The sequence below is a fragment of the Prionailurus viverrinus genome, chromosome B1 (assembly GCF_022837055.1).
Source record: "Prionailurus viverrinus isolate Anna chromosome B1, UM_Priviv_1.0, whole genome shotgun sequence".
In the NCBI taxonomy this organism is placed as follows: Eukaryota; Metazoa; Chordata; class Mammalia; order Carnivora; family Felidae; genus Prionailurus; species Prionailurus viverrinus.
This window is the reverse complement of record NC_062564.1, coordinates 174,966,974-174,994,154: the sequence shown is the minus strand read 5'-3', so window position 1 is coordinate 174,994,154 and position 27,181 is coordinate 174,966,974. Positions and strand designations below refer to the sequence as shown.

Below are 27,181 nucleotides of genomic sequence, written 5' to 3'. Positions count from 1 at the left end.
ACAGCTTCATTTTTAAAAAGCAAAAGAACAGTGATAATGAAGACAAGGCGGTGGCATTTGGAGGCTGAAAGCAATTTGATTTATTTAACTTCAAAGAACAAAAGCTTATTCTTCTAAGAAATCAAAACACATTTTCTGTGGAAAAAAAAAAAGAGACCATTTTAACCGCATTGCCAAAATAAATCAGGCAGAGAGCAAGTTAGATCTCACTACAAAAAAGACCTCAGGCCAGTGAAACGGGGAAAAAAATAAGGGGAAGAAGAAATGCCAACAACAGATTTTGTTTTTTAAAAAGAGAAGGAGAGAGAGAGAGAGAGAAATATAAGTCTAGTTTCTAGTATCAATCCCTAATTTTATTTTATTTTATTTTTTTTTAATTTTTTTTTAACGTTTATTTATTTTTGGGACAGAGAGAGACAGAGCATGAATGGGGGAGGGGCAGAGAGAGAGGGAGACACAGAATTGGAAACAGGCTCCAGGCTCTGAGCCATCAGCCCAGAGCCTGACGCGGGGCTCGAACTCCCGGACCGCGAGATCGTGACCTGGCCGAAGTCGGACGCTTAACCGACTGCGCCACCCAGGCGCCCCACAATCCCTAATTTTAAAAAAAAGGAACCAAGCCAAGGAGTAGATATGATTTCACATGTGAATATTTAAATCAATTTCTTCACTAAAAATCCAAATTTAAACAAAAGCATTTTTCAGGAAAAAACAAAACATTCAAAACTGTATACTAGGCTGTACGAAAGGTGCATAACACTCCTGTCTTACTTTATTAGCTATATTCTCGCAAACCTTCGGATTCAGTCCTGAACCAGAGATTTGGGGCCCAAATGGAAAAATGTCGGGATTTCTCTAGCTGGAAAATCAAGTGACGTTAAATACCCAAAACATACCCTTTGGGGTGTGGGGCGGAGCAGGGGGCGTGAGAAATATTAAAATACCTAGCAAGAAAAATTTTAATGAATAAATTTTTTACATGTCAATGACTATTCCTTTCCCTTCTTTTTCAGAATCCATTCTCATCAGACTTGGCCACTCAGCAGGCCCCAACTCCAGGAGGCTCTGACCACAGGGTCCACTTTCCCCAGACCCAGATGGGAGGTCAGGCCTGTGACTCCAGAACCCTGGCAGGGGGCGGGGCTCTAAACTCCACCTTCTTGCTGGTGGCTCTGAACATGTCGCTTAAACTCTGTGTTTTCATTTGCAGAATCGGGCACTAACTAGCACCTACCTATTGCTGTTGAGGATTAAATCAGTGAATATGTGCGATGTGCCTTTCAAAGCATGTCAGGTACATAGTAATTACTGGATATACAACAGGTATTTAAATTACTCAATGGATCATGAGCATTCATGATATAATTCTCTCCACTTCTGCGTTTGTTTGAAAATTTCCATAATAAAACTTTTTATTTTTAATTTCAAAACTAATTACAATAGAAGGCTCGGAAAACACATCCCCTTTCTAAGGTCATTCATGAGCTCGTTGTTGACTTTGGATGGCTTAGTCCAATATGATTAACCTCTAGTAAGATAGAGCCAACTACACGCCAGACTCTGTTGCACTTGCCTTAAATCAATGAATTTAATAACCTTATGTCATATTCAAGGAAAGTGGGTTTACGTGGGAGTTAAGTACAATTTCCACGAGGTGAAGCTAGGATGTGAGACCACGTCTGCTGGTCAAATCCAATGTTCTCTTACGAAATCCTGGTGGATGATTGTGCGCTTTGAAGAGAAAGCGAACTGTAAATCAGATGTGGTCAGGACTTCAGATGATTGGATCAAATTCTTATGGTCAGATACAGGCAGAATTTGGGCCAAGAAAACCATCTGAGCAATCCTAATTCTTGTAACCTTCTCAAATCTCAAGTGCCCCTCTCTCCAGGAAGTCGGGCCAAGACTGAGCCTGACACAGGATCACGCTGCACTTCCTGCCTCAGGGAGACCAGTGTCTTCTTACACGGGGTCTGCTCCAAGTGTCGACACATGGCCAGGCTGAGGACTCAAGGGCAAACTGTCGTCACAACCCATAGCCTTCTCTGCTGCTGAGAGGGCTGGGCCTTCCTCCCCTTACACGTGGACAGCCAGATGCTTCTCTTCTCGGGATTAAAGTCCTCACGACTTTAATCAGATTTACCTCTTATTTACCAAAGTCACTCACATTCCAACTCGAATACCGAGAATACCATCCACTCTGTTCAATAAAACTTTCCGTGACGACAGAAGTGTTCCGGATCTGCACTGTCCGGTATGGCAGCCCTAGCTGGCCAACTGTGGCTACTGAACATGAGACGTGGACGAGTGCAACCACAAAACTACATTTTTCATTTTGATTAGTGTAGATTTAAGTAGCCACAGGTGATTAGTGGCTACCATATTAGGACACAAGCTTCTGGATCACTGTGGAAATGCCCTCCATTCATGGGTCTAGGGGTGCCTCTTAGTAAAAGCATCTTAGGACAGCAGAAGAATATAGTTGGTCTTGTAGTCAGAGCCTGGGTTCAAATCAGCTCCTCCTTCCAGTTAAGTGACCCTTAACATGTAACTTACCCTTTCCATTCACTGGCTCTCTCGTCTATAAAACTGGGAAAATGATGTCCATCCCATTAGAGATGTTTATAATGGTGACATGTGAGATCTGTATCAATCAATACAACGTCCAGACAACTAGAATACTGAATCGACATCAGCTGCTTTTACTGTCTTCATCATTCTCTTCCTTTTCTTAAATCCCTCTTGGTTCCCTCCCCAAGGCACCAGTAACTGGCTGAGAAGTCAGAGATAGACTTTTCTGCTCTTCTTTCTTTATTTTTAAAGTTTGTTTGTTTGTTTGTTTGTTTGTTTATTGAGAGAGAGAGAGAGAGAGAGAGAGAGAGAGAGCGCACGCATGCGCACATGCACCCACCAGCAGGGGAGGGGCAGAGAGAGAGGCAGAAAGAGAATCCCAAGCAGGCTCTGCACTGTTAGTGCAGAGGCCAACTCGGAGCTCGAATCCACAAACTGTGAGATCATGACCTGAGCCAAAATCAAGAGTCAGATGTAACATACTGAGCACCCCCCGTCACCCTTGTTCCTCTTCTTTAAAGAAAGCCCTATTGGCTTCTAAACTCAGGGAAATGGGCCAGATCGTTCCCAAATGCAAGACTGCGAGAACTAACATTGGCAGCTCTCAGAGCCCCTGTGTCTTAGAGATTTCAAGAGCACCACTCCTCCAGATCATCCTCAACCCCTCCGAGCCTGGGCAGATTAGCAGAGAAACTTCACTTGCAAGGCACTTCTCTCCCCAACTCGGCCGCGCCAGCCACATCCCCGCTTGACTCCTGGGCTCAGGTTCAACCTTGCCTCTCTCCTGCACCTTCAAGACCCCAGCCAGCCTACCTCCCCACGCCCCACCCTCCCCTCCCTTTGCCAGTGTGACCTCTTCTGCCTTCACATCCAGGCTCTGGAAGTTTGACTGGAGTTTCCAGAGCATAATCACTCCAGAGTCTGTGCACTCGCCTTCTTACACATAATGAGAAACGTGAAAGGGGTGAATGCTACCCAAGCCAGAACAGAAAGAAAAGAGTCCGATGAAAGCTAAGTCAGTAGCAAATTATCACAAGCCTTTTTTCTTTTCCGAGCACAATCATTCAAAATGAAGATTGCCCAGCCAAGAAGCATCCACTTTTGCTTTTTAAATCACTTCAAAATATTTACTTGGAAGAGTACTCCTCCTACTGGGACACATCAAAGAAAACTGGTTTCCAACTCAACTGAAGGAAAAAACATAGGTTTGTTTGCTCCAGGCTTTTTCAAATCACAGTTTACCTAGAAGTGACGACAAGATTATAGTTCATTTCGCCTGCATGGGTTGTTAAAGGATATTTAATAAGCTGCCAACATTAAAAACCTGTGGTGATTTCACATTTTAAAAGTCTAGATTTCTGCCTTTTTTTTTTTTTTTTTTGCAGAAGAACTAGCAACACTTAAGTGCCTTCTGCCTTGTGGTGACAGAAGCCCTGTGGCTGGGTTTGCCGCAATCCCGGCCATTCCACATTGCTTCTGGAGGAATCCTCTCTCCCCATTACCATGCAGGTCAGGCCCCTGGAGGCAGCCAAGCTCGTGGTCTCTTTACAAGAAGCTCTGCAAAGGCAAATAATCCCATTCCATCCCCGACAGTCCTACAGGTTGTCACTTCCCTGCCAAGTCATTCCCACACTCCCACACACCCCAGGAGGCTCCAGCACCTTCTCCCCACCGTGCCCCGCCCCCCATGTCACCCCAGCTGCAACTCACCTGCTACTCTGTGTCACTCCGTTCTCCCCTCACAGGTGTCACAGGCACCTCCCCATTGACGCCGTCGGTCCCACTAACTGACATCAAACTTCTCCGCTCCTTCTGGTTTGACTTGTGTTCCACTTTTGTCACTCTAAACCTGAGGAGGCAAAGAGCAGACGTGATGGGTGTTGCTTTTTTAGTAAAAACGAATCAAGAGTGAATCAAAAATCTAAAGGATCCTGGGGCACCTGGGGGGCTCAGTCTGCTAAGCATCCCACTCTTGATACGGGCTCAGGTCATGATCTCCCGGTCAGTGGGTTTGAGTCCCACGTGGAACTCTGTGCTGACAGGGCAGAACCTGCTTGGGATTGTCTCTGCCCCTCCCCGGCTCATGCACACTCTGTCTCTCAAAATAAATAAATAAACTTTTACTTTTTTTTTTTTTTTTTTTAAATCTAGAGGATCCCAAAGGATCTCAGTCAAAAGTTGGGACATCAAGGAAAAAAGCCCTAGTCAATAGGAGGGGCGTTCCCACCCAGCAAATGCCCCTGTCCCCTGCCAAAGTTTCCAGCTGATTTTCACTCAACACATCACACACAATGCTGGATACTTTACAGAGCATGAAAAATGCATTAAAAAGTTTGGGTACCCAAATTTTGAAGAGCCTCAGGGTTGTGGTTTCTAACAAGGACACGAGATTACCATCAGTTGTTTTCACCACAGAAGGCTGGAGAAAAGCACAACTGGTTTTCAGTTAGACTGATGTAACCAAAATGTTCACTCAAGAACCGCCTCAGAGTGCGCCCCTCAGAGAGACTTATCTCTGCACACATTTGGCCAGAGGAGCCCCAACCATGAATTTTATCAGGATCAGTTGGTGGTAGTTTCTGTGTGTGTTCCGTTTTTGATGGTTTGTTTTTTTTTTTAAGGCAAATTTAGCTTTTCATTAAGGGTTAAGGAAAAAGTGAAGGGAATAAGGAGGAGATTTTCACTGAGAACTAGAGTCTGCTCGGCTTCCCCTCTCCTCTGAAGAGAACAGTCACCAGGCTCACGGCAGGGATTTTGTGCTCTGTAGTTCAGAGGCCCCCGCACAGCCTCCAAGTTTGGCCTTCACCTGCAGATCATGAAAAACACGGTGGCGATCCACAGCACCCTCATAAACTGCATATTGTTACCAGAAAAACAAGTACAAGAATATGTCCATATGGGGAAAAGATAGAATAAAGATGCTCAGATTAGAAAACACACGTACTCCTGCACTTCACAAGAGTATCCCTCCAGCGAATGCAAAACTGAAAGTGGTTAAACACTTGATAAGAATCAAGCCCCTGAAGCTGCCACAAGGACTTCCGGCAGAGGAGGACCCATCTGGCACGTGGCTCGGCTCGAGAGCGCTGGGGAGTCAGTAGCGTGGTGGCATCTCAATCCTGTACATCAGGAAGCACTTATGTCCTGATGCCAGAACAGCTTCGTATTAAAAAATGTACATCAGGGGCGCCTGGGTGGCTCAGTCATGACCTCACCGTTCGTGGGTTCAAGCCCCGCGTCGGGCTCTGTGCTGACAGCTCAGAGCCTGGAGCCTGCTTCGGATTCTGTGTCTCCCTCTCTCTCTGCCCCTCCCTTGCTTGTACTCTGTCTCTCTCTCTCTCTCTCTCTCTCTCTCTCTTTCTCTCAAAAATAAATAAACATTAAAAAAACTTTTTAATTAAATCATTTTTGTTTAAAGATAATGAGAAAATGTTTTCATTAAAATACATCTTAGGGGTGCCTGGATGGCTCAGTCAGTTAAGCGTCAGACTCTTGATTTCTGCCCAGGTTATGACCTCACAGTTCATGAGACCGAGCCCTGTATTGGGCTCTGCACTGACATGGAGCCTGCTTGGGATTCTCTCTCTCTTTCCTCTCTCTGCCTTTCTCTACTTGTTCTCTTTCTCTCTTTCTCTCTCTGTCTCTCTCAAAAAAAAACATGAAAAAAAATTTTTAATTAAAAAAATAAAATATATTTTAAATGTTTATCTATTTTTGAGAGAGGGAGAGAGAGAGACAGAGCATGAATGGGGGAGGGGCAGAGCGAGAGGGAGACACAGACTCAGAAGCAGGCTCCAGGCTCTGAGCTGTCAGCACAGAGCCCAACATGGGGTTTGAACCCACAAGCTTCGAGATCACAACCTGAGCCAAAGTGAGGTGCTTAACCAACTGAGCCACCCAGGTGCCCCAAAACATGAAATATTTTTTAAAAAAAATTTTTTTAACATTTATTCATTTTTGAGAGATAGAGTGTGAGTGGGGGAGGGGCAGAACGAGAGGGAGACACAGAATCCAAAGCAGGCTCCAGACTCTGAGCTGTCAGTCCAGAGCCCAATGTGGAGCTCAAACTCATGGAGCTCAAACTCATGGGCTCAAGATCGTGACCTGAGCCGAAGTCAGACACTTAACCGACTGAGCCACCCAGGTGCCCCCCTAAAATATATTTTAAATAATAGTCATTTCCACTGGCAAAAAAAAAAAAAAAAAAAAAAAAAAAGAATTAAAAGAGAAGTTAAGGAAATTTACTCAGTCTGACTGTTTTTCTAGTTCATCGTGTATCGAAATCCCAAAGTTTTTCTTAGTAGTTTCCCTCTAGTTCTGGTTTTAAATTTCCTTAAAACCACCTAAAACAAAATACATCCTCCTTCTTTGTCCAAATGAGATTACCAGCCACAGGGAGGAGGGAGACTCTGAGGAAGTAAAAGAAGAATCAGAGAAAAGTCGTAACTACAGATCTGCTCGGTGGAAATGTAAGAGCCCCTCTGAGCAACACGAGAGGCCAGTAATGATTAAACGCTCCCGGCATTCCACATCCAAGAAAGAGAGCTGCATTTGGGGCATTTATAAGAGCCATGCTGAATCTCAGTTGAAAATTTCAGCAGATTTTTTTTTAAAGCAAACAAAATACGCTTTGTCTAAACAAGCCACAGGTTCTCATGACATTCCACATTCACAGACTCCCATGACTCTGCTTCTTAATAAAACAGTGTGGTCATGAGTTGTACTCTTTTGCTGTAAGCGGGCAAACAGCCCTGCAGTTTTCTCGTTTCTTGCGCATAATAAAAACCAAACCGAATCAAAATAATAGTAAGAGCCAACATCCGAACGAGTAAAAAGTGCGAAAACCGGTCGAAGTTACGTAAGTCATCGTATTTAATCATCACAGAACCCAGTGAGCTGAGCACTACTGCTGTCCTCGTTTTATAGAGGGGGAAACTGAGGCACAGAGAAAAGTGAGTTTGTAAGCAGTCGTGCCTGCACTCCAACCAGGTAGAGGCAACGAGTTCAGGCTACTCTGTCCGGGGTTTGTTCGCAGAGAAACAAGGAGCGTGGGCTCAGTCCTGTCAGCTCTGGCTTCCCCGGTCTGCCTCCAGCACACATACTCTTTTTATTTTATTTTATTTTTATAGGTTTTTTTCTTACGTATATTTATTTATTTTGAGGTGGGGGAGGGGAAGAGAGAGAGGGAGACAGAGACTCCCAAGCAGGCTCTGTGCTGTCAGCACAGAGCCCGCGACTCGGGGCTCGAATTCACGAAACGTGAGATGGTGACCTGAGCCGAAATCAAAAGTCGGATGTCTAACCGACTGAGCCACCAGGGCGCTCCCAACCAGTGCACATAACTCAACCATTACTTTCTACTGCCTTTCCACGTGCAACCTTGACAAGGCGGTTCCTGCGTGAGACTCAACATGGAAACAGCAGACTCCGCAAAAGCATCCTCCGTGCCATCAGACCGATTCCCTGCTGAGCTGCAAGAGCTCCCCATCACATGCGGGTCGCAAGGAAATGGTACCGGAGGACTGGAAAGGCCAGGACACAAGGAAAGTGGCCTCAAAGAAGGCAGCCCTGGAATCCACACGGAACTTACGTGGCAGACACTGCAGAGCAGGGGACCAGCCCCACCCCTTCTCTCCTCCCCTCGAGCTGGCACGGAGGGATGGCTGAGTGTCGGGGTCTGGACAGCAGCACGTGAGTGAAAATGAAACGTGTGGCTTCCGGGCCTGGCTCAGCAAACCTACGAACAATCTTTCTTGTACGTTTGCCTTCTACTTGCAAAGCTGGCAGGGCCACAGGGTGGAAAGCACCTGGCAGGCTGATCCTGCACTCTGTACCAGTGAAATAGAAACTTCTGTTCTGTGTTGAGTTGAAATTTGGGCTTTATCTCTTAGAGCAAGGCTGCTAGTGAATTTTGTGTGTTAGCCTGACTCGACTCACGGATCCCAAAGGGCTGGTATGATGTTATTTCTGGGGGTGCCTATGAGGGTGTTTCCAGAAGAGATTAATTAGCACTCAAATCCATAGATCGAGTAAAGAAGAGTAAACCTCTCTCACCGATGAGGGTGTGCATCATCAAACCCCGTAAGAGACTAAACAGAACAAAAAGGCCCAGGCAGGAAGAATTTGTTTTTTTTCTCTTCCTGCCCCGGAACATCAGCCTTGTGGTTCTCAGGCCTTTGGAATGGGGCTGAATTACACCATCAGCTTTCCTGGGTCTCCAGCTTACAGAGGGCAGACTGTGGGACCTCTCGGCCTCCATAATCATGCAAGCCAATTCCTACATTAAATTTCCTCCTATATATATCCTATGAGCTCTGTTTGTCCAGAGAACCCTAATACAGCAAGGAATTAATTTTTTTTTACCTTAATTAATACACCTGACCTCTAACCTAGCAATAGCCACCTCTTAGGATTCCTCTGCTGCTGGAAAAATGTAGGACTCACAGCAGAAAACATTTAAAAGTCCAGAGATATGACCCGAGCCAGGCTTAGGAGGTCATTCTCTATATTTAACAGGTACGCACCAATCCACACACCACAGAAAGCATGTCACACAAACCCAAAGCATCCACAGGGATCTTACCTGCCAACAGAGAGGACGGTGACCTCTCCCTGACGCCTCGCGTGGCCCTGTTTGGATTTGTTGGTAGGTCTTATGAAGTGCCACCGTTTGTGCCTACACCGATGACACACGTCCCTCTCGACAGCACCGCCCACTGTGTGCAGATGGTGGCCACAGATGTGCTTCCCGGGGGTGCCTCCTGGCGACAAGGGCCCGGGACTCACAGGTGGGCTCCCAGGAGTGCTGGGCGTCACAGGGCTAAGGGGGGGAAGAGGAAACAGTAGAACCGGTTACTTACAAAAAGTACTAGCTAAGGCGATCTCTCCCTTGCAATTCAAATAGCAGGTTTAAATCACAGCCAAGTGTCTGCCTAGATCTCTCAACAAAGAGATCCCCCGGACACATGTGCGTTGAAGGAGAGACACACGTGAATTCCCAACAAATTATCAAATGACTTAAAATAGAATGTTTGATCCAGACTGACTACTGCATCAAAGGAAGAAAGCTTTTAGGTCAAGATATCAAAAGTAATGCTCCAGCGATGTTGATGGTGTTGACAGCAGTAACAAAAAGAGCTAACAGTATTCTAAGCATTTGATATGTGTTAATTCAGTTATTCTTTACAAAACCTTCCAAGGTTGGTATTATGAACTTCCTCATTTTAAACATGAGAAGTTAAGGAACTTGCCAAGGACACACAGCTAATAAATGATGGATCTGAGATCCAGATCTGGAAAGTCTAATTCTAGAAACCATGCACTTAACCACCATGCTACAGTGCTTCAAAAAAACAAGGGAGCCCACATTCTTTGATAGCCCGGGGAAAAAAGTCCAGGCAAAACATAAAAAGGAGAAGTATATAGGTCAGATGTTGGCAACTTTCAAAAGACACGTCAAGACTCTGGTCCACTAGAAAAGGAGGACTTAAAACAGGACAGGGCCAGCCCGACCAGGCATCAGCCCTGCGTCATGGTAGAGGCGGGCAAGGTGGGGTGGCATGTCACCGCACAGGCTGACACCTGAGCCCGTCCTAGAGCCCCAGAGGCACGTGGATGTCTTATGACAGCATGAACCAGCCTTTCTGCTGCTGCGAACCATCCCACTTCACTTTTAAAAAGAAGTGTGCATGGTTGAGGAGAGTCTCAAACACCACGGACAGCCAAAAGCTTTCTGGTGTTCGTTAGGGATGCTCTTTAGGTTGTTAAAATAAAAACACGCAGCAGCAGCTTTCTGAGATAAAACAATGCCAAATTAACACCACATAGTGGAAAGTAGAATTCAAAATTTTTGTTTAACGACATCCGTTTGACAAACGTTCATCGAGTACCCGCGGTGCATAAAAGCCAATGGCAGGCACAATACCACGCCCAAAAATAACCGAGGCAAACACGCCGTGAGCCAACATGGTCCAAACACCATGGTCAGGGCTGGAACGTGGGAGAAATCCCAGCTCATATGTCTCTATGTAGCTGTATGAACTACACCACCAGGACTTCCTAAACAGAGCTTCCTGCATGAGCTTCCTGGTGAAAATGCAAGTCTAACACACCAGTCTGACAAACACAAGATATCCAAGATATGCCAGAAGCACCGCCCCACAGAGTAAGCAGGAAAAAGGTGCCAAACTCCTTGCCCTGTCCCTTGGTCCCAAGTTGCCTTCCTGGCCCTTCTTCCTACTGTCCACGGTGCATTCTCTGGCCTCCCTGGACTGAACCTTTGGGGCTTTCTCCACCTACAAGCAAGCAGCCCCTGCCTCTTGTCTCTGCCTGTCGAACCTGGGTCAGATGGCATTGCCGTGGACCTTCTATGAACCTTCCGTCACCTCCCACTGGCCCCATGGAGTTTGCAGAGCATCCAGTCTTTGCTTCTCCCACAGCACAGTCATGTGCATCCCCATCGTAAGGCCTCACACCCACGCCTCCATTCCCCACTAGACTGAGTCTCCATGCCAACAATATGTGAATGCCCAGCTCCAGCACTGTGCCCAGCACTGAGCACTGACAACATTCTGGGTTGTCACATGGGGGACCGGGGGGGAGGGGACGGGGGGGGGGGGGGGGAGAAGACACCAGAATCTAGTGAGCAGAGACCAGGAACACCGATAAACATCCCAGGATGCACAGGACGGTGGCCCACAGCAAAGAATTATCTGGCCCAAATGTCAACAGTACCAAAGCTGGGAAACCTGTTCTAATAGATAAGCAAAAAAAAAAAAAAAAAAAGTCCCACTGAATGGAGTGGAGGGAGAAGCGCTCACCTTTCAGGATCACCCAGGCTGTTATCTGCTACCATTGCCTTTAAAACATCAACGTTTGCTAAGGAAAAAAAAAGAAAGTAAAGGATTACAATGGGATGAATCACATCAGCAATCCTAGAATTATTACATCAGAAAAGCTGTTGGTAGAAAAATAAGAAAGAAAAGAAAAGCTGTTGGGAAAACATCCGAGTTCCTTCAGTTCACAGGACCCTGGGGTCCCAGAGAAAGGAGAGTTTTTCCCAAGGCAACCCCTTGAAATGGCACCATCGACAGATAACTCACCATGCTGGAATTTAGTATGAGTGCCAGACAGTCTACACAAAGGAAAGCAGATTATTGCAGAGCTATGCTTCTGACACGTCATTCCAACATAACATAGAAATATACATTTCTTCCCCCGCTCCCAAACCACAGGGAAATTTACATGTTGCTATTCCACTGCATTCAACTCCCTTTGCTAAATATGCATGACATGCATGTCTTAAGAGACCTGTATTCTAAGTAACTAACTTGAATCTAAAAAAATAAATTAAAAAAATAAATAAATAAACCGGTTAAAAAAAAAAAAAAAGATCTGTATTCTAACAAGTTACATGTGCCCAAATCATAAGCCTTCACCTCTGGATCCACATGTATTATCAGGTCTGTCTCACATATAATCAGGGATGGGAGATAATTTTCCAGGTGGGCCATTTGGCTTAGCTCAGCTTCAGGACCATATAAGACCTTAACTCTGGCCAGATACTTTAAATTTCCAAGAGGTGGTCACAAATATAAGTTACCTAATATGGACTGAATTAAATTGGACTTCTAACATTAATTTTTCAAAAAATCCAAATTTTTAGGCGGAGGGTGTAGGCTATCAACAAAAACAAACTGTATCTAAGCTTCTTGGGTCCCCACTCCCCCTCCCCCTCCCGCCTCCACAAACACACATCTTTAAGCCTCTTACAGAGCAGTTAGACTCTCAAGGATGGAAGACTGAGTGTTCAAGTTCCTTTTGGATATTTAATTGGCAAGGCCAAATGTTATTACTGACTCCTACCCTTTTCATTGATTTTTAAAGTGCTGTTCTCATGAGGGACCACAAATTGTCCAGAGATGAAATAAAAAATCACTATTTATCATGTGAGCCAACACCAACATTTAACATTTAACATTTCAAATGACATCCCTAGGGGAAGAAAATTCAACACTACTGATTTTAAGTATTAACAGTGAAGGGTTTATCCAGTGATTCTCAACTTTTTAAAAACTAAATTTATCTGGGCACCTGGGTGGCCCAGTTAAGCACCTGCTTCTTGATTTCGGCTCAGGTCATGATATCACTGTTTGTGAGTCTGAGCCCCACATCAGACTCCACACTGAGTATGGAGCCTGCTTGGGATTCTCTCTCTCTCCCTCTCTCTCTGCCCCTCCCCAACTTCTCTCAAATAAATTAAATTTAAGTTTTTTAATTGAAATAATTATTGGCCCACCCAGGAGCCTTTTGCAACATCTTTTTCCTAATCACCCTCTCATGAAATTCTAATCTTGAAGATGCATACCTGTTTGCATAGTAGATGCAAATCTGTGTTTTATATGTAAAATAATTAGGGGTTTTTGCTCCCATGATCCATTTCCCCCCTTTACAACCGTTACAAATAAACAGATTTTTTTAAAAGAAATATTAACACAACATGCCATCTTTTCTTTCTTTTTTTTTTTTTTTTGTAAGTTTATTTATTTATTTTGAGAGAGAGAGAGAGAGAGAGAGAGAGCGAACAGGGGAAGGGCAGAGAAAGGAGGAGAGACAGAATTCGAAGCAGGCTCCGCACCATCAGCACAGAGCCCAGTTGGGAGTTTGAACTCATGAACCGTGAGATTGTGACCTGAGCCGAAATCAAGAGTTGGACACTTAACTGACTGAGCCCCCCAGGTGCAACCATTAACACAGCAGGCCATCTTTTCTAAAAGAAATATCCTCTTTGCCCTTCATGACTGTCTGTGAGGATGGCCAAATGCATTCCCTAACACACGTTTTGACCTAAGTAAGACTTGTCGTTACTGAAAACGTACTGAAATGGATCGGCAGCTTGTATGTTCTCCCACACAACAAAGAAGACACGCTACCTTCTGTGACACACACTCCAATACAGTCTAGTGATGTCACTCATTTTCCTTTTGACTAATAATGAGGATGCACAAAATTAATTTCTGTGTAGTCAAGGGGTTTAGGGAATACCCACAGTAATTTGCCAGTTGACGCTTACTCTCTGCCATCTACACTTCAAGACTACAAACATTAAAGAGGGAAAACAACAACAACAAAAAAGGTATGAAAATAAAGATAGCACTAACGGCACTCACTTACAAGAATGGGCTTTTTAAAAACAAAAGTTTAAATTAGTTGCCGGAGAAAATTTACCACCTCTCAAGATGACCTTCCTTAGAAACATGGAGTCAGAAAATGATCGAGGAAGATTATTAAAATACATTAAAATCATTCCTAAAACTGTTCTTTTATAAACTTGTGTTATTTTTTCTATATTTATGTGCTCGTGTACCTCGCCCTTATCTCTCATAAAAATTAATAAATAGGCCCATTGTTTGCTATGAGTGAATTCTTTAAGAGTGGACTCAAGTTTCTGTGTAAACATGACCCACACCCTCCCTGTCCGAGGAGGTTCAGTGTGTGAGGTCATGTGGTTTCCCGGGATGAAAAAACTTTCGAACATAACCTCACCATTAGGACTCAAACACATGCTTGAATTTGGCTGTAAAATTACTATGAAGGAACAATCATCTGATTAAGTTCTTTTGAATATGTATCCCCTCCTTGATTGTGACTCATAACTCCAATAAGCCATAAAAGATGGCTCCCCTGCTCTTGTCAACATTCTGTCGACTATACTTCCCTTCATGGGTATCCAGAGAATGGGAGGGGTCAGTTACAGGGCAAGGAAAGCCTGTCAGGAACAGGAGACATTTTCTAGAGGGTAGTAATTTCATGAAATGCTTCCTCTCTTCTGTCCTGAATTTCTGCCTGATCTTAGGTATAAAGCAGTGAAAATCAGGCAGGAGAAATGCCCTATTTCTTCCGCTACCAGTCTTTTCTGCAAACATTCCCTTGCAATCAAGGCAAATCCCCAGGCCAGAACTATTGCCACCGGCCAAATCTGAGTGCCTGCCATGTGCCAGCCACTGACCGAAAGCTTTAGAGACCCTACCATGTTTGACTCTCCTGACAAGTCCAGAATAGACAGAATCATCATGCCCATTTTATAGATACAGAGGCTGAGGCACTAAAGATCATAACTGACTGGCCAGAGTCACACAGCTAGCGTGACAGAGCTGGACACAAACCCTGGTCCATCTGACTTTGGGTGGGTGCTTTTGACCCCATGTTATCCTTTTCATTCTTCAATGTCCAAGTCCCTACCCAAATGATCAATAGTTTAATGTTCATAGGGCATTTGCATAATCATTAAAGCAATTTTCAGAGACCTACTCGGTAATGATAATTTGTAATGGAATCCCTCCTGCCATAATATCAATTGAACCCCAAGGTAAGCATTTCACAAAAGGATCTCCCTGCCTAGAATAATCACAATATCTTCATTGTTACCAGATCAGACAGTTTAAGGGCCTGCAAGAGTGCTATAAACGTGCAGGTATTTTCCAAATTCCCATAGAACCCAAGAAAACCCCAATGACCACCCACACACTCTTCAATTCAATCTATTTACAAAGATAAATTAAGGGTAGCACTGTGGTTAATCCAAGCCTTGAGATTAGCAGGACAGTGATCAGTATGCAGGTCAGCTGATAAATGTATCCCTCAAAAGATTTACCTAAACGAACCTGATTTGCAACATTCGAGACACGATATGTTTAAACCATAAGCAAGAATGTCACCATGAGTACAGGTGAAATATTACCCCATTAGTCAAATTAAAAATGCAAAGCAGAAGACTATTCATAAATCATGATAGCAAATGTTTTAAAATATGTAAGTACAGGCAAAGAAAACTTAAATAAACATGGCAAATGGTAATGGATGGGTTGTATTTAATTGTATTCCTTTTTTTTTTTTTTCAATTTTAAAGGAAAAGTTACGTTACCGTGTGCTTACAATTAAAGAAATGGAAAACTGAATTAATGTCAATAGGCAGGTCTAAATTGATATTAAGTCCAGAGACTGCTAAAGACATAGACAAAAGATTAAAAATGCATTTGTTCTCTAGAGAATTGAAGTCTCAAAGCAAACCAAAGAAGCTAGGATATAAACTGGTAAGAGACCCAACTATGGATCTAATTCCCTAGCTGTGGTTTGGGCACAGGCTGGAAGGAAGCTAGAGATGGCCATGTCTGGAAAAGGGATGTCCAGTGAGGTCAGATGTCTCCTGGTGGCCAAGGAGAACCAAGGGCCACCCAAAGGATCCGAACCACCACTCATGCTCACAGGTCACTGGAGAAATCACAGGAGACAAATGAAGGCATGGACCGGGGGAGAGGGGAAAAACCAGGGAGCAGAGGAGAAAGAAGGAAAACAGTACCTTAGCTGTTACTTTCATGTACCTACCAGTAATTAACACAGAGGAAACAAAAAGGTTTCTTCCCAAAAGGAAAAGGACATCATTAAAAAAGAAAAGGACAGACCTGTTTGCCCATGAGGGTGGGAGGTAGGCAACTACACAGCAAGCTTGTTCCAGAAAGTCAAACGCTTTTCCTCTGCTGTAATGAAGCAGAGTGCCACTGTTGGCCCATCCTGCCATATGCTGCTTGTCGTATGAGCTCTGGGCCAGTTTCCTCATCTGCAAGATGTGATGGTAAAAGGGCCTACCTCCATAAGGTAGTTTTGAGAATTTAATGACTTAATGCTTAAGAGTTTTATAAACTAACCCAGCTGTACACTTTATCTCTTTGAAAGGAAGACACCTCCATCCCTCCTTCCTGCTACCAGGAAAGAGGCAGTCACAGCAACTGGTTAAGTACAGACTCTGGAGTCAGATGCTACAGTTCAAATCTCAGCTCTGCCACTTGCCAGCCGTGTGATGTTGGCAAGCCAGTTAAGCACTGTGGGCCTTTTGGTTTCTCAACTGTAAATTGGGAATGAAGTATCTGAATCGAAAGGTCGTTAGTCCCTAGAAAGCCCTCAGGGCCACCATATGGCAAACACTCAGCTCATACAAGGAAGTTGTACATAAGAACTTCAGCCCTTGCAAAGTTTTCACAATTTATTTATTTCTCATCCAACAGTCAGTCCCACCACATCCCATACTAACTAATTTTGCAGCTGCCCCAGCTCTCAGAAGCCCCAGTCCCAAAGGCCCCCAAGATCCCAAAGCCATGTGAGGTAGTTTCCAATGCACAAGGCACGCCATGCCTCACCGTGTGTACCTCCATTGGCCTGAAGTTTCCACGCCAAGAACATATTTGTTTATTTCTTGTGCAAATTAAAAATGATTTCTTATGTAGAAATGTGCACCATTGGGTATTAATGAATAACATCACCAAATATCGTTCCCTGAAGGAAGGTCTCTGGAAGGCAGAGATCAAAATCCAAGTATTCTGGTCATTTTTGTTCTTACTTTAAATGCCATTCTAATAAGATTGATTATGTGGTTTTACATCCTGTAGAAACTGAAACCACAAATTAAAGAGAGGAGAGGTAATGCTGTGTAGTTGAAAGAGACCCAGCTAGGGCTAAGCTGTTCACTGACCATGTGAACTCAACTACTTGAAGCCTTCGTTTCTGCACCCGTAAAATGGGTATAACAATACTAATTTTAGAGGTGCCTGGGTGGCTCAGCCAGTTAAGTATCTGACTCTTAATTCTGGCTCAGGTCACGATCTCATGGTCGTGGGATCCAGCCCCCGAGTCGGGCTCTGCACTATAACAGTGTGGGGTCTGCTTGGGATTCTTTCTTTCTCTCTCTGCCCCTCCCCCACTCATGCTCTTTTCTCTCTCTCTCTCTCTCAAATAAATAAACATTTTAAGAAAAACAATACCAACTTTAGAGGGATAGTGTGAGGATTAAATGAGATTACTTACAAAAAGCACACTGTAAAGAGTAATGAAAATGATGCGGAACCAGCTGAAACTGCTGTTTCTCTAAGTCAAAAGGCTGACCCACACCCAGGGCCGGGCAGGTGCTCTGCTTGACAGTGAGGCTGTGGGGGTGCGGCTCCCCAGGGAAGAGCAGCAGCATCTACTTAGCAGTACGGCTAGTTTCCCCTTCGGACGAATGGCTCGGCTGCATCGGTGTGCCCTACAGCACCTCTGTGACTGGAGCCAGGACAGAGCCCAAGGAAGAGGTTTTCTTTTCGATTCTCGTGAGAACTCAAAGTATGGCGTTCTGCAGCTATTGGAGATGTGGCCAACGAGTTCCACATGCCCCAAAAGTCACTGAGAACCTCACCCTGTGCACCCCTGTAATGGTGTCCTACAGAAATAATAACCAGTGTTCTGAACAAGAACCCTGATTTATCAAATCAAGGTTCAGTTCATCCTCCACTTCAGAAGAGAGGAGTTAAGAGCACATTTCCGAGGGGGGAAATTGCTTATGTCCACAAAGGTTAAACTTTTAAAAAATTGGAACACTTGAGAATAGATCCCAGAAGAGGCAAATCCATGGAGACAGAAGCAGAGAGGTCGCCGGAGGGTGGCCGGGGGAGGGCGGTGGGGTGTGGACGGTGACTGTTTAATGGGTACAGAGTTTCAGTTTGGGATGATGAAAACATTCTGGAACAAGGCAGTAGTGATGGCTTACATCATTATGAATGTACTTAATGGTACCGAACTGTACCTTTAATGGTAACTTTTTATGTTTTGCCTATTTTACCACAGCTTTTTTTAATACAAAAAAAAAAAAAAGAAAGGAACAGACGATGTTTGAGCGCCTACTATACTAATAAGCATTTTACATGCAGGATGTCACAACAATGTTACCATATAAATATTATTTATTATCCTCCTTTTAAAAACAGGTGGAAATGGAGACTCCATGAGGTAATGTGACTTCCCTCAAATCAAAGTGAGGCCAGGACTAGAAGGTGAGCCTCCAGGGCGGGCTTTATGCACTACTCACACCCACTGACTCTCTGAAAACACACGTGAAACTCTCATGGTTGGATAACCTGAAAGCTTAATGGATTAATGAGCTTAGGTAAAAGGTGCTGCCAATGACCAGAAATATTGACAGGAAAGTTCATACAAATTCTGACTCTCTGAAGCAAGTTTTCAATAACACATATGAATATCGAATTGTTCTGGAACACTAAAACATCCATACCTTCATTTTTCATGATGTAGTGAACAATCTGCCCAACGGTGTCACTGTTTTCATTTACACTGTCATTCAACTCTGAAAGACAAGGCAGAGGAGGGTATGGGTTAAATTGGTCACTTCTGTGGATTCCATGACACCTCACTGAACAGTCTCAAGAAAGCTCTTGCCGTGGCACTAAGGGTCTAGGCTTTCTTCCTTCAGCCCCAAACTGCCTGGGGCACAGTCCATGGTGATTTCCTTGGCATATATAACAGACATAATGAGTACCAGAATTATCCATCAACCGTCTTCCCAAGTCCAAACACCCACTCACTTTCATGCATCTGTATCAGTCATTACTACTATATTTCTCTCTCATCATTTCCTTAAACCCTTAGGGGAAATGGGAAGAAGATAGTTAATTAAAAGAAAAAATTCTCGGGGCGCCTGGGTGGCTCAGTCGGTTAAGTGGCCGACTTCAGCTCAGGTCATGATCTCACGGTCCGTGAGTTCGAGCCCCGCGTCGGGCTCTGTGCTGACAGCTCAGAGCCTGGAGCCTGTTTCAGATTCTGTGTCTCCCTCTCTCTGACCCTCCCCCGTTCATGTTCTGTCTCTCTCTGTCTCAAAAATAAATAAACGTTAAAAAAAAAAAAAAAAGAAAAGAAAAAGAAAAAATTCTCCTTGGATTTATTTATTTATTTATTTATTTATTTATTTATTTATTTTGCATGCAAGTGAGTAGGGGAGGGACAGAGAGAGAGGGAGACACAGAATCCAAAGCAGACCCCATGCTCAGTGCAGAGTCTGACGTGGAGCTCAATCTCACAACTGCAGATCACAATGTGAGCCGATATCAAGAGTCCGACACTTAACCAACTGAGCCACCCAGGCACCCCCCGCCTTGGATTTTCTTTTAATTGCAGGTGTACTACATTAATTCACAGTATGAATTTTTGGGGGGCAATTATTCATCCATGTTTATAAGCCTCTCCTTTCTTTTAAATACACTTGCAACTGACCTAAATTTCAGCCGTGGTTATTTGCCCACAGACCGTTAACTTTATGAGACTCTGTATATGTGACAGTGTTCGAAGAAAAATCAAACCTCCACTCTGAAACTGTGTAATTTCAGGGAGGAAGGAAAAAGGAGGGTTGAAATACACCATCTTAGTTCACAGAGAACGAATCAAGGTGTGCAGTGTCCTACTCGTGTACCTGGGAAGGTGTCTTCTCCATCCATAGTCGGCTTCCCCCTCTGTGAAAACACACATCTGGCCGGACGGCGCAAATGTTGACCTGCTAAGCCGGCCTACAGAGCATCTTTGAAGGAGGGGAGGAGGAGGCTTGCTTTCTATTGACAAACACTCAGCTTTGGTTTGCTCACAGCTACACATGACTCATCCTGCAACCGGGTTCTCTCTCTGCCTCAAAGGTCAGTGGGGGTGGGAAAAACCAACAGGCCAGCAGGCTGGCAAGGAATGAGGAAGCTCTCCCCAGTCCGCCCTTTGGACTTTCTCGAAAGGTGACCTACTCCAAATGTCCCCCTCTGCAAAAACTGACCTTTGAGGAGCTGAAAGGGATAAGGAAGGTTAGCTACTACTCCCCAACTCCAAGTCTGGAAATGTCCCTGAAGGATGGTTGAAAAAAAACATCTATGAAGAAAGAAAATCTCATTCTCTTGGGTGTTTCTGAACACTGCCTAACACTCCACGTTAAGAGGAAAAGGTAAGATATCCTCAAGTTAATCTAAGGCACCATTTCTCGCCACACTTTTATCGCACTGTTGACACAATTATTTTACTTAATAAATATAAATTTCAGTCACACAGATTTAAGATCAAATTCCCCCAGCAAGAGTAATACCATACAAGTGGTGAGAGCTATTTATATTTCACATTATCCTTATTAGAATCTCTTTTAATAATAATAGTAAAGATTCATATTTACTGAGTGGGCTTATGTGCCAAATACCAAATGCATCATCTCTTTAAATTCCACAATAATCCTACAAAGTGGAGATCACTGCCCTCATTTAAATTAAATTAAATTGGCATGAAATTAACTAAGATTAAATTCTAGTTAAATTATACATAGTAGGGATTTAGAGCATATGTGACTTGCCCAAGGTCACAAGGAATGAGCTGGTAGGTGTTTCGTAAAGGACAGGCAGGTTTCAAGCTCTAGGTGGGGTTACTACGAAATCTACACGGACACTCCGCCATACCACCTACTGTGAAGATGGACCATTTTGCCTCATAGAGATGGAAAATACATATGACTGGTTACTTATTTCAAAATTGCCCCCACTTGGGGCACCTGGCTGGCTCAGTCAGTACAGCATGCGACTCTTGATCTCAGAGTGGTGGGTTCGAGCCCCACACTAGGTGTAGAGATTAAAAATAAAATAAAATCGTAAAAAAAAATGGTCTCTATCCACATCTCCATAAAGAGAATGCAGGTATTTACCTATCTTTTCAACCTTTTCCTCTTCCACATCTTGCTCGGCTTCTGTTGTACAACGATAGCCTTTCTTCTTGAGCAGGTGGCAGATGAGGACGCCGAAGAGACCCATGATGAAGAACACAGGGACGAGCGCATATGCGATATACTCTGGGTGTCCATTGCCGGTATTGTTAGTGGGCGACGGTGTCGTCTCCGTTTTGGAGTGCAACGTGCGGCTGCCACCATTGTCTACAGGAAGAAATACACACGGCCACGTCAGACGTCTGTCGGAGGCAAGAAAAACCTGACAACACTGGGGAACGTGCACGTTAAATCCGAGTCTCCTCCCCAAACCGTGGGCCACGCGGAGACTGGTGGGTCTGGCAGCACAGAACACAGGCTGAGGGCCGGGCTTGGCTCGAAGTCTGAGTCCCCTTCCTGTCCCTGCTCCTCATAAACTAGGTCCCACCCTGGGAATTTCTTTCAAAACCTCCCAAGCTAGTGTGTGCTTCTTCAGCTGTGGCAGCACCCACACAGGGCAGAAAGCATGTACAGAGTTCCAGTGAAACATAAGCACAAAGCAAACACGCTATCGTTCGGTGGCATTATAGTGGGGTGCTTAGTGGTTAAGAGCATGGACCCAGGAGACCGGGGTTCAAGTCCTGGCTGTACCACCTAGCAGCTGGGTGACACTGGGCAATAACTTAGCATCTCCATGCCTCAGTTTCTCGTGAAACAGGCATACTAATAGAAGCGTCCCACCCTTCTAGGGTGTTATGAAGGTGAAATAAATTATCCACATAAAACATTTCGAACCATTTTGACAACATACTAAATGCTCAACTACGGCAGTCACCATGCTAGGCGTGTGTGATACATCACTGAGTAAAACAAAGATCCTTGTCCTCACGGAGCTTATGTTCTAGAAGGGTTTAGTAAGCTGACAGACCTAAAATATGCGAAAGAGAAAAATCCAGAATGGCATCAGTCCCTAAACAAAACACATGGGCAGGTCACAGGTTGAGAGAAATGCTGTGGAAGGCATACACATGGGTAAACAGAAGAAAGAATAACAGCAGGGACCTGTTTTATGACAACAAAAATAGGGCGGCTGGGAAGGAGGCATCTTTCAGAGAAAAGGAGAAGTTTGCCTGTGGGCATGTCAAAGCATCACGTGGACTTATTACCAGAGGTGGCAGACATCCAAGCCTGCAGGGATACCACACGTAGGCTCCCAAGAGGTGCATGCGCATGGGGATCTGAATCTCCTCCATGAAGGACAGTGAGAGGCAGAGAGCCTGGTGCAGTCATGAGACATGGCCAATGAAGATACCAGAGAAAGAGCAAATTACATAGAAAACCAGCTCACAGACACAAAATGAGAAGAGAATTATCAAACGAAGGAAGGGGTCAGGCAGGATGAGAAGTAAAGGGAAATGTGAGATTTGATTGAAATGAAGGCTCGTTATTTGGAATACTCAGATTCTGAAGTGCTAAAATGAAGTTCTCTACATCAGGGAGATTCACAGTGCTGTTTAAGAAACCCAGAAATAGGAGGATGCCAGGGTGGCTCAGTTGGTTACGCATCCAAGTCTTGATTTTGGCTCCAGTCATGATCTCGTGATTTGTGAACTTGAGCCTTGCATCAGGCTCTGCACTGACAGCGTGCGGCCTGCTTGGGATTCATTCTTTCTCTCTCTCTCTCTCTCTCTCTCTCTCTCTCTCTCTCTCCCTCTGCCTTAAAAAAATTAAAAAAGAAAAAAACAGAAAAGAAACTCAGAAATTGGAAAACTAAATACACTTAATTATAAGCTCTCTCAAAGAGTGTTTTGATAAAAAAGAATCCATGTGGCAATGATTGAATGGGACAAATATCAGGTGTGAAATAACCACATTGCATTTTTGCAGCAAACAGAAGCCCAATTTGCAAACCAGAGGCCATACAAAGGACTATCAGTCTTTCACATGGAAATATCCATTACCTTTGAACATGAAAGGAAATTGCTGGTTTCTTAGGTTTGTAAAAGGCTGCTTTCATTATTTTATCAGACAATCTCTAGAATTGGGGATAACCTATTTTTTTTTCTGATTTATCTTCCAGGAATCAATATAATAAATGAATGAACAAATAAATGGAAGTACACGCACACGCACACACACACACACACACACACACTTCCCTAAAAATGCACAAATATATCATCTAAGTCAGGATTTAATTACCAGCCTTTCAGTAAAAACCAGAAACATTTCTTTAACTCCTTTTATAATTCTAAGTAAGTCTTATTTAAAAATTCCTTTTTTGAAGTTTATTTATTTATTTTGAGAGAGAGAGAAAGCAGGGGAGGGGTAGAGAGAGGGAGACAGAATCCCAAGCAGGCTCTGTGCTATCAGCACAGAGTCCGAAATGGGACTCAGACCCATGAAACCACAAGATAGTGACCTGAGCCAAAATAAAGAGTCGGACGCTTAACCGACTGAGGCATCCAGGTGTCCCTATTAATTCCTTTTTAGTAACATATATTCCATGTAACAGGAATAGGTGAAGCAGGCAACATGCTAAGACCAAGAGAGTTTTACTCAGAATCATGGTCTGTTTCAATCTGGAAGTGACAACCAATTCTCTTTGGAGGGCAGTAGGAATAGGGACAAAAGCAGAGGGGCTCAGAATTGGAGCCAACAGCTCCTCCTGAATCAGGGGGTTGAGAATGTGTCTTTATCATCCATTTGGTATTTGGCAAACCCTTGCAAATACTACATTATTTAGAGTCTGTGATTTACAAACAAGTATCAGTCACTTAATCTCATAATTATTCTACCATGGGAAAACTGAAGAAGATATGAATCTAAATTAGTGAAACATGAATTACAGAGAGACGCAATATAGCACTGGGGTTACAAGGTCAGAACGCCCGACATGAATAACAGTTTCGCCATCTATTAGGCATGTCACCTTGGGCAAGTTACTTCATTGTTCTATGTTCAGTTGCCTCATTATTAAATAAAATCAAAATGATTATATCTTTCTAGGATGATTTTAAAACATGGCCCCAAATCCTTTGGTACTGCTCCAACTGAGAAGTCTGTACCTCCTACCCTTGAATATATACTCTGAGGTTTGCCTGATCAATAGAATATGGAGTGACACTTTGTCAGTTTCCACCTCCTGTCTCTTGGGGCACTTGCTTTTGGAAACTAATCACCCTGCCGTGCAGAAACCAAAGGTTCCTCAAGAAAAGAACCCAATAACGGTCATCAACTTGCCAACTCTGTAACTGAGTATCTTAGAAGTAGACCCGAGGGCCCCAGCTAGTGATGCATGGAACAAACATGAGCTGTTTCTGAATCCTGACAAGTTGTAGATTTCTAAGCAAAATGAGTGACTGTTGTTGTTTTGAGCCACGAAGCTTTGAGGTAAATTTTTATACACCAAATAGAAACTAGAAGACTACTTCATGGAGTCATCGTAAGGATTAAATATATTAATATGTAAAGCACGTAGAAGAGTGTTTAGGAAGAGGCACGCATTGTAAAAGTGTTTACTCACCACCTTGATAGAACTGTACTATCCAATATGGTGGCCACTAGCCACAAGTAGCTATTTAAATTTAAGTCAATTAAGAGGCGCCTGGGTGGCTCAGTTGGTTAAGCGTCTGACTCTTGACTTCCGCTGAGGTCGTGATCCGTGGTTTGTGAGATGGAACCCTGCGTTGAGCTTTGCACTTGACAGCATGGAGCCTGCTTGGATTCTCTCTCTCTCTCTCTCTCTCTCTCTCTCTCTCTCTTTGCCCCTCCCTCGCTCACACGCATGCTTTTTTTCTCTCTCACTTTCAAAAATAAACATTTTAAATGTAAGCCAATAAAAATGACGTAAAATTAAAAATCCGGTTCTTCAGTTGCATTAATCACATTCTAAGCGTTCAGTAGTCACATGGGTAGTAATTGCTACCATACTGGACAGGTCAGATAAAAAACATTTTCGGGGCCCCCGGGTGGCTCTGTCGGTTAAGCATCAGACTTCAGCTCAGGTCATGATCTCATGGTTTGTGAGTTTGAGCCCCACGTCAGGCTCTGTGCTGACAGCTCAGAGCCTGGAGCCTGCTTCGGATTCTGTGTCTCCTGCTCTTTGTCCCTCTGTTGCTTGTGCTCTCTCTCTCTCTCAAAAGCAAATAAATAAACATTAAAAAATTTTTAAGAACATTTTCATCATCTCCAAAAGTTCTGTTGGACAGCCCTGTTATAGACTACAAAGAACTGCTAAAAAGCGGTTGACTTGAGAATCTACTGTGACCTACCATAGCAATTCAATAAAAATAACTTTAAAATTACAAAGTAACTATTCACAAATAATGCCTTAAAACATTGTTAACTTAGGCAAATCTAGTTTTCCTTCAGTTTACACTAAAGACTTGTTTAGAGACATTGACCATCTTTCTCTTTCTCCCCAGCTGAGTCATATCTGAATTACAAACAAATTATTTGAATCCAATTTAATAGCAAAAGTGGTCGCCACACTCTCTATAAAACAAAAAAATGGCAACAATATGAATTTTGATCATGGGATAGTAAGAAAATATCTAAGTCAGTCATTATCCACCCATTTGATTGAATAATATGCATCATTTAAAACTATAAAGATTTCATGAAGACATGAGAAAACACTTAAGATACAATGTTGAATATAAAAGGCTTGATTCAACATCTTACATACAGTATGGTCCAACTAGTTTTTTAAAAATGCAAGAAGGCATAAAATGTACAAAGCAATGACCAAAATATTAAGTGATTTCAGGTAACTGAATAATAGAATAACTTTAAATTTTATTTTTATACTTATCTATAATTTTCTAAAATTCATATGTATGTATTCCTTTTGTACTAAAGTGATAGACACCTTAGGAAAAAAAAAAAAAGATACAAAACAGAGGTGGTCAGCCATTTGGGAATCACAGACCCCTCTGGGAAACTGTTGGATGCTATGAAGGTTCCTCTTCCAAAATTTTGCCTTCAAGTTCTACAAGCTCTGAATCCCAAGTTCATATAAGGGCAAGTGACTTGATAAGGATGACGCCCAAGTTTCTGCTTGATAACATGGTGGACATTGATGTCATTCATCAAGATGAGAAATAACTTTAAAGAAAAGGAAGCTTGCTTGGTGTGATGTGTTGAATTTTACCTCCCTCCCAATTCAAACGTTGAAGTATCCCAAGTACCTCAGAATGTGACCTTATTAAAATACAGTCTTTACAAAGGTAATCAAATTAAAATGAGGTCATTAGAGTGGACTCAAATCCCACATGTCCTTATCAAAGGAGAAATGTGGAGCCAGACAGGTACAAAGCGAAAACACAATGTGGAGATACAGGCAGAGATGGGGTGATGCTTCTAAAGGCCAAAGACTTCCATGAAACCACCAGAAGCTAGGAGAGAGGCATGAAATAGATTCTTCTTCACAGCCCTCAGAAGGAAGCAACTCTGCCGGTCTTGATCTTGGAATTCCAGCCTCCAGAAGTGTGAGGCTCTTTTTTAAGCCACCCAGTTTGTGGTACTTTGCGACAGCAGCCCAAGAAAACTAATATACTCGGCATGGAGAGGACGCTATCACGAGTTCAGTTTTGAACATGGGGACAACCAGATGGAAATATCCAGCGAGAAACCGGATCCACTCCATGAGGAAGCTGAGGGAGAGAAGCCAGGGTTCTACCCTAGAACAGAGGATAGAGTTTCCAAAAGGAATGAGCAGTCAGCAAGGTCAGAAGCTGCAAGAGAGAGCAACTAAAATAGGAAGGAAATGGAAAATTGGTGCAGCCACTATGTAAAACAATAAGTTCCTCAAAAAGTTAAAAATAGAACTACCATATGATCCAGCAGTCCAACTTATCCTATTTACCCAAAAGGACTGAAATCAGGATCTTAAAGAGATAACTGCTTCCCATATTCACTGCAAGTATTATTTACAATAGACAAGATATGGAATCAACCTAAGTGTTTGTTCACTGATGACTAAATAAAGAAAAGATGGTGTACATATACAACCAAATCCCTTTCGGCCTTAAAAAAGAAGGAAATCCAGGGGCGCCCGGGTGGCTCAGTTGG

General features: G+C 43.5%; 1 protein-coding gene across 1 annotated transcript in view; it reads right to left on the bottom strand.

Moving 5' to 3' along the window:
* The window catches only part of RELL1 (RELT like 1), a 69,305-nt gene that overhangs the window by 14,819 nt on the left and 27,305 nt on the right, over positions 1 to 27,181 (bottom strand). Inside the window, exons 2-6 of the mRNA XM_047857131.1 lie at positions 21,110 to 21,334; positions 18,668 to 18,739; positions 11,391 to 11,448; positions 9,155 to 9,391; positions 4,282 to 4,420 (exon numbers count right to left, since the gene is read on the bottom strand). Coding sequence (XP_047713087.1) covers positions 4,285 to 4,420; positions 9,155 to 9,391; positions 11,391 to 11,448; positions 18,668 to 18,739; positions 21,110 to 21,334 — 728 coding nt within the window. The 3' untranslated portion in view covers positions 4,282 to 4,284. The remainder of the gene's footprint in view (positions 1 to 4,281; positions 4,421 to 9,154; positions 9,392 to 11,390; positions 11,449 to 18,667; positions 18,740 to 21,109; positions 21,335 to 27,181) is intronic.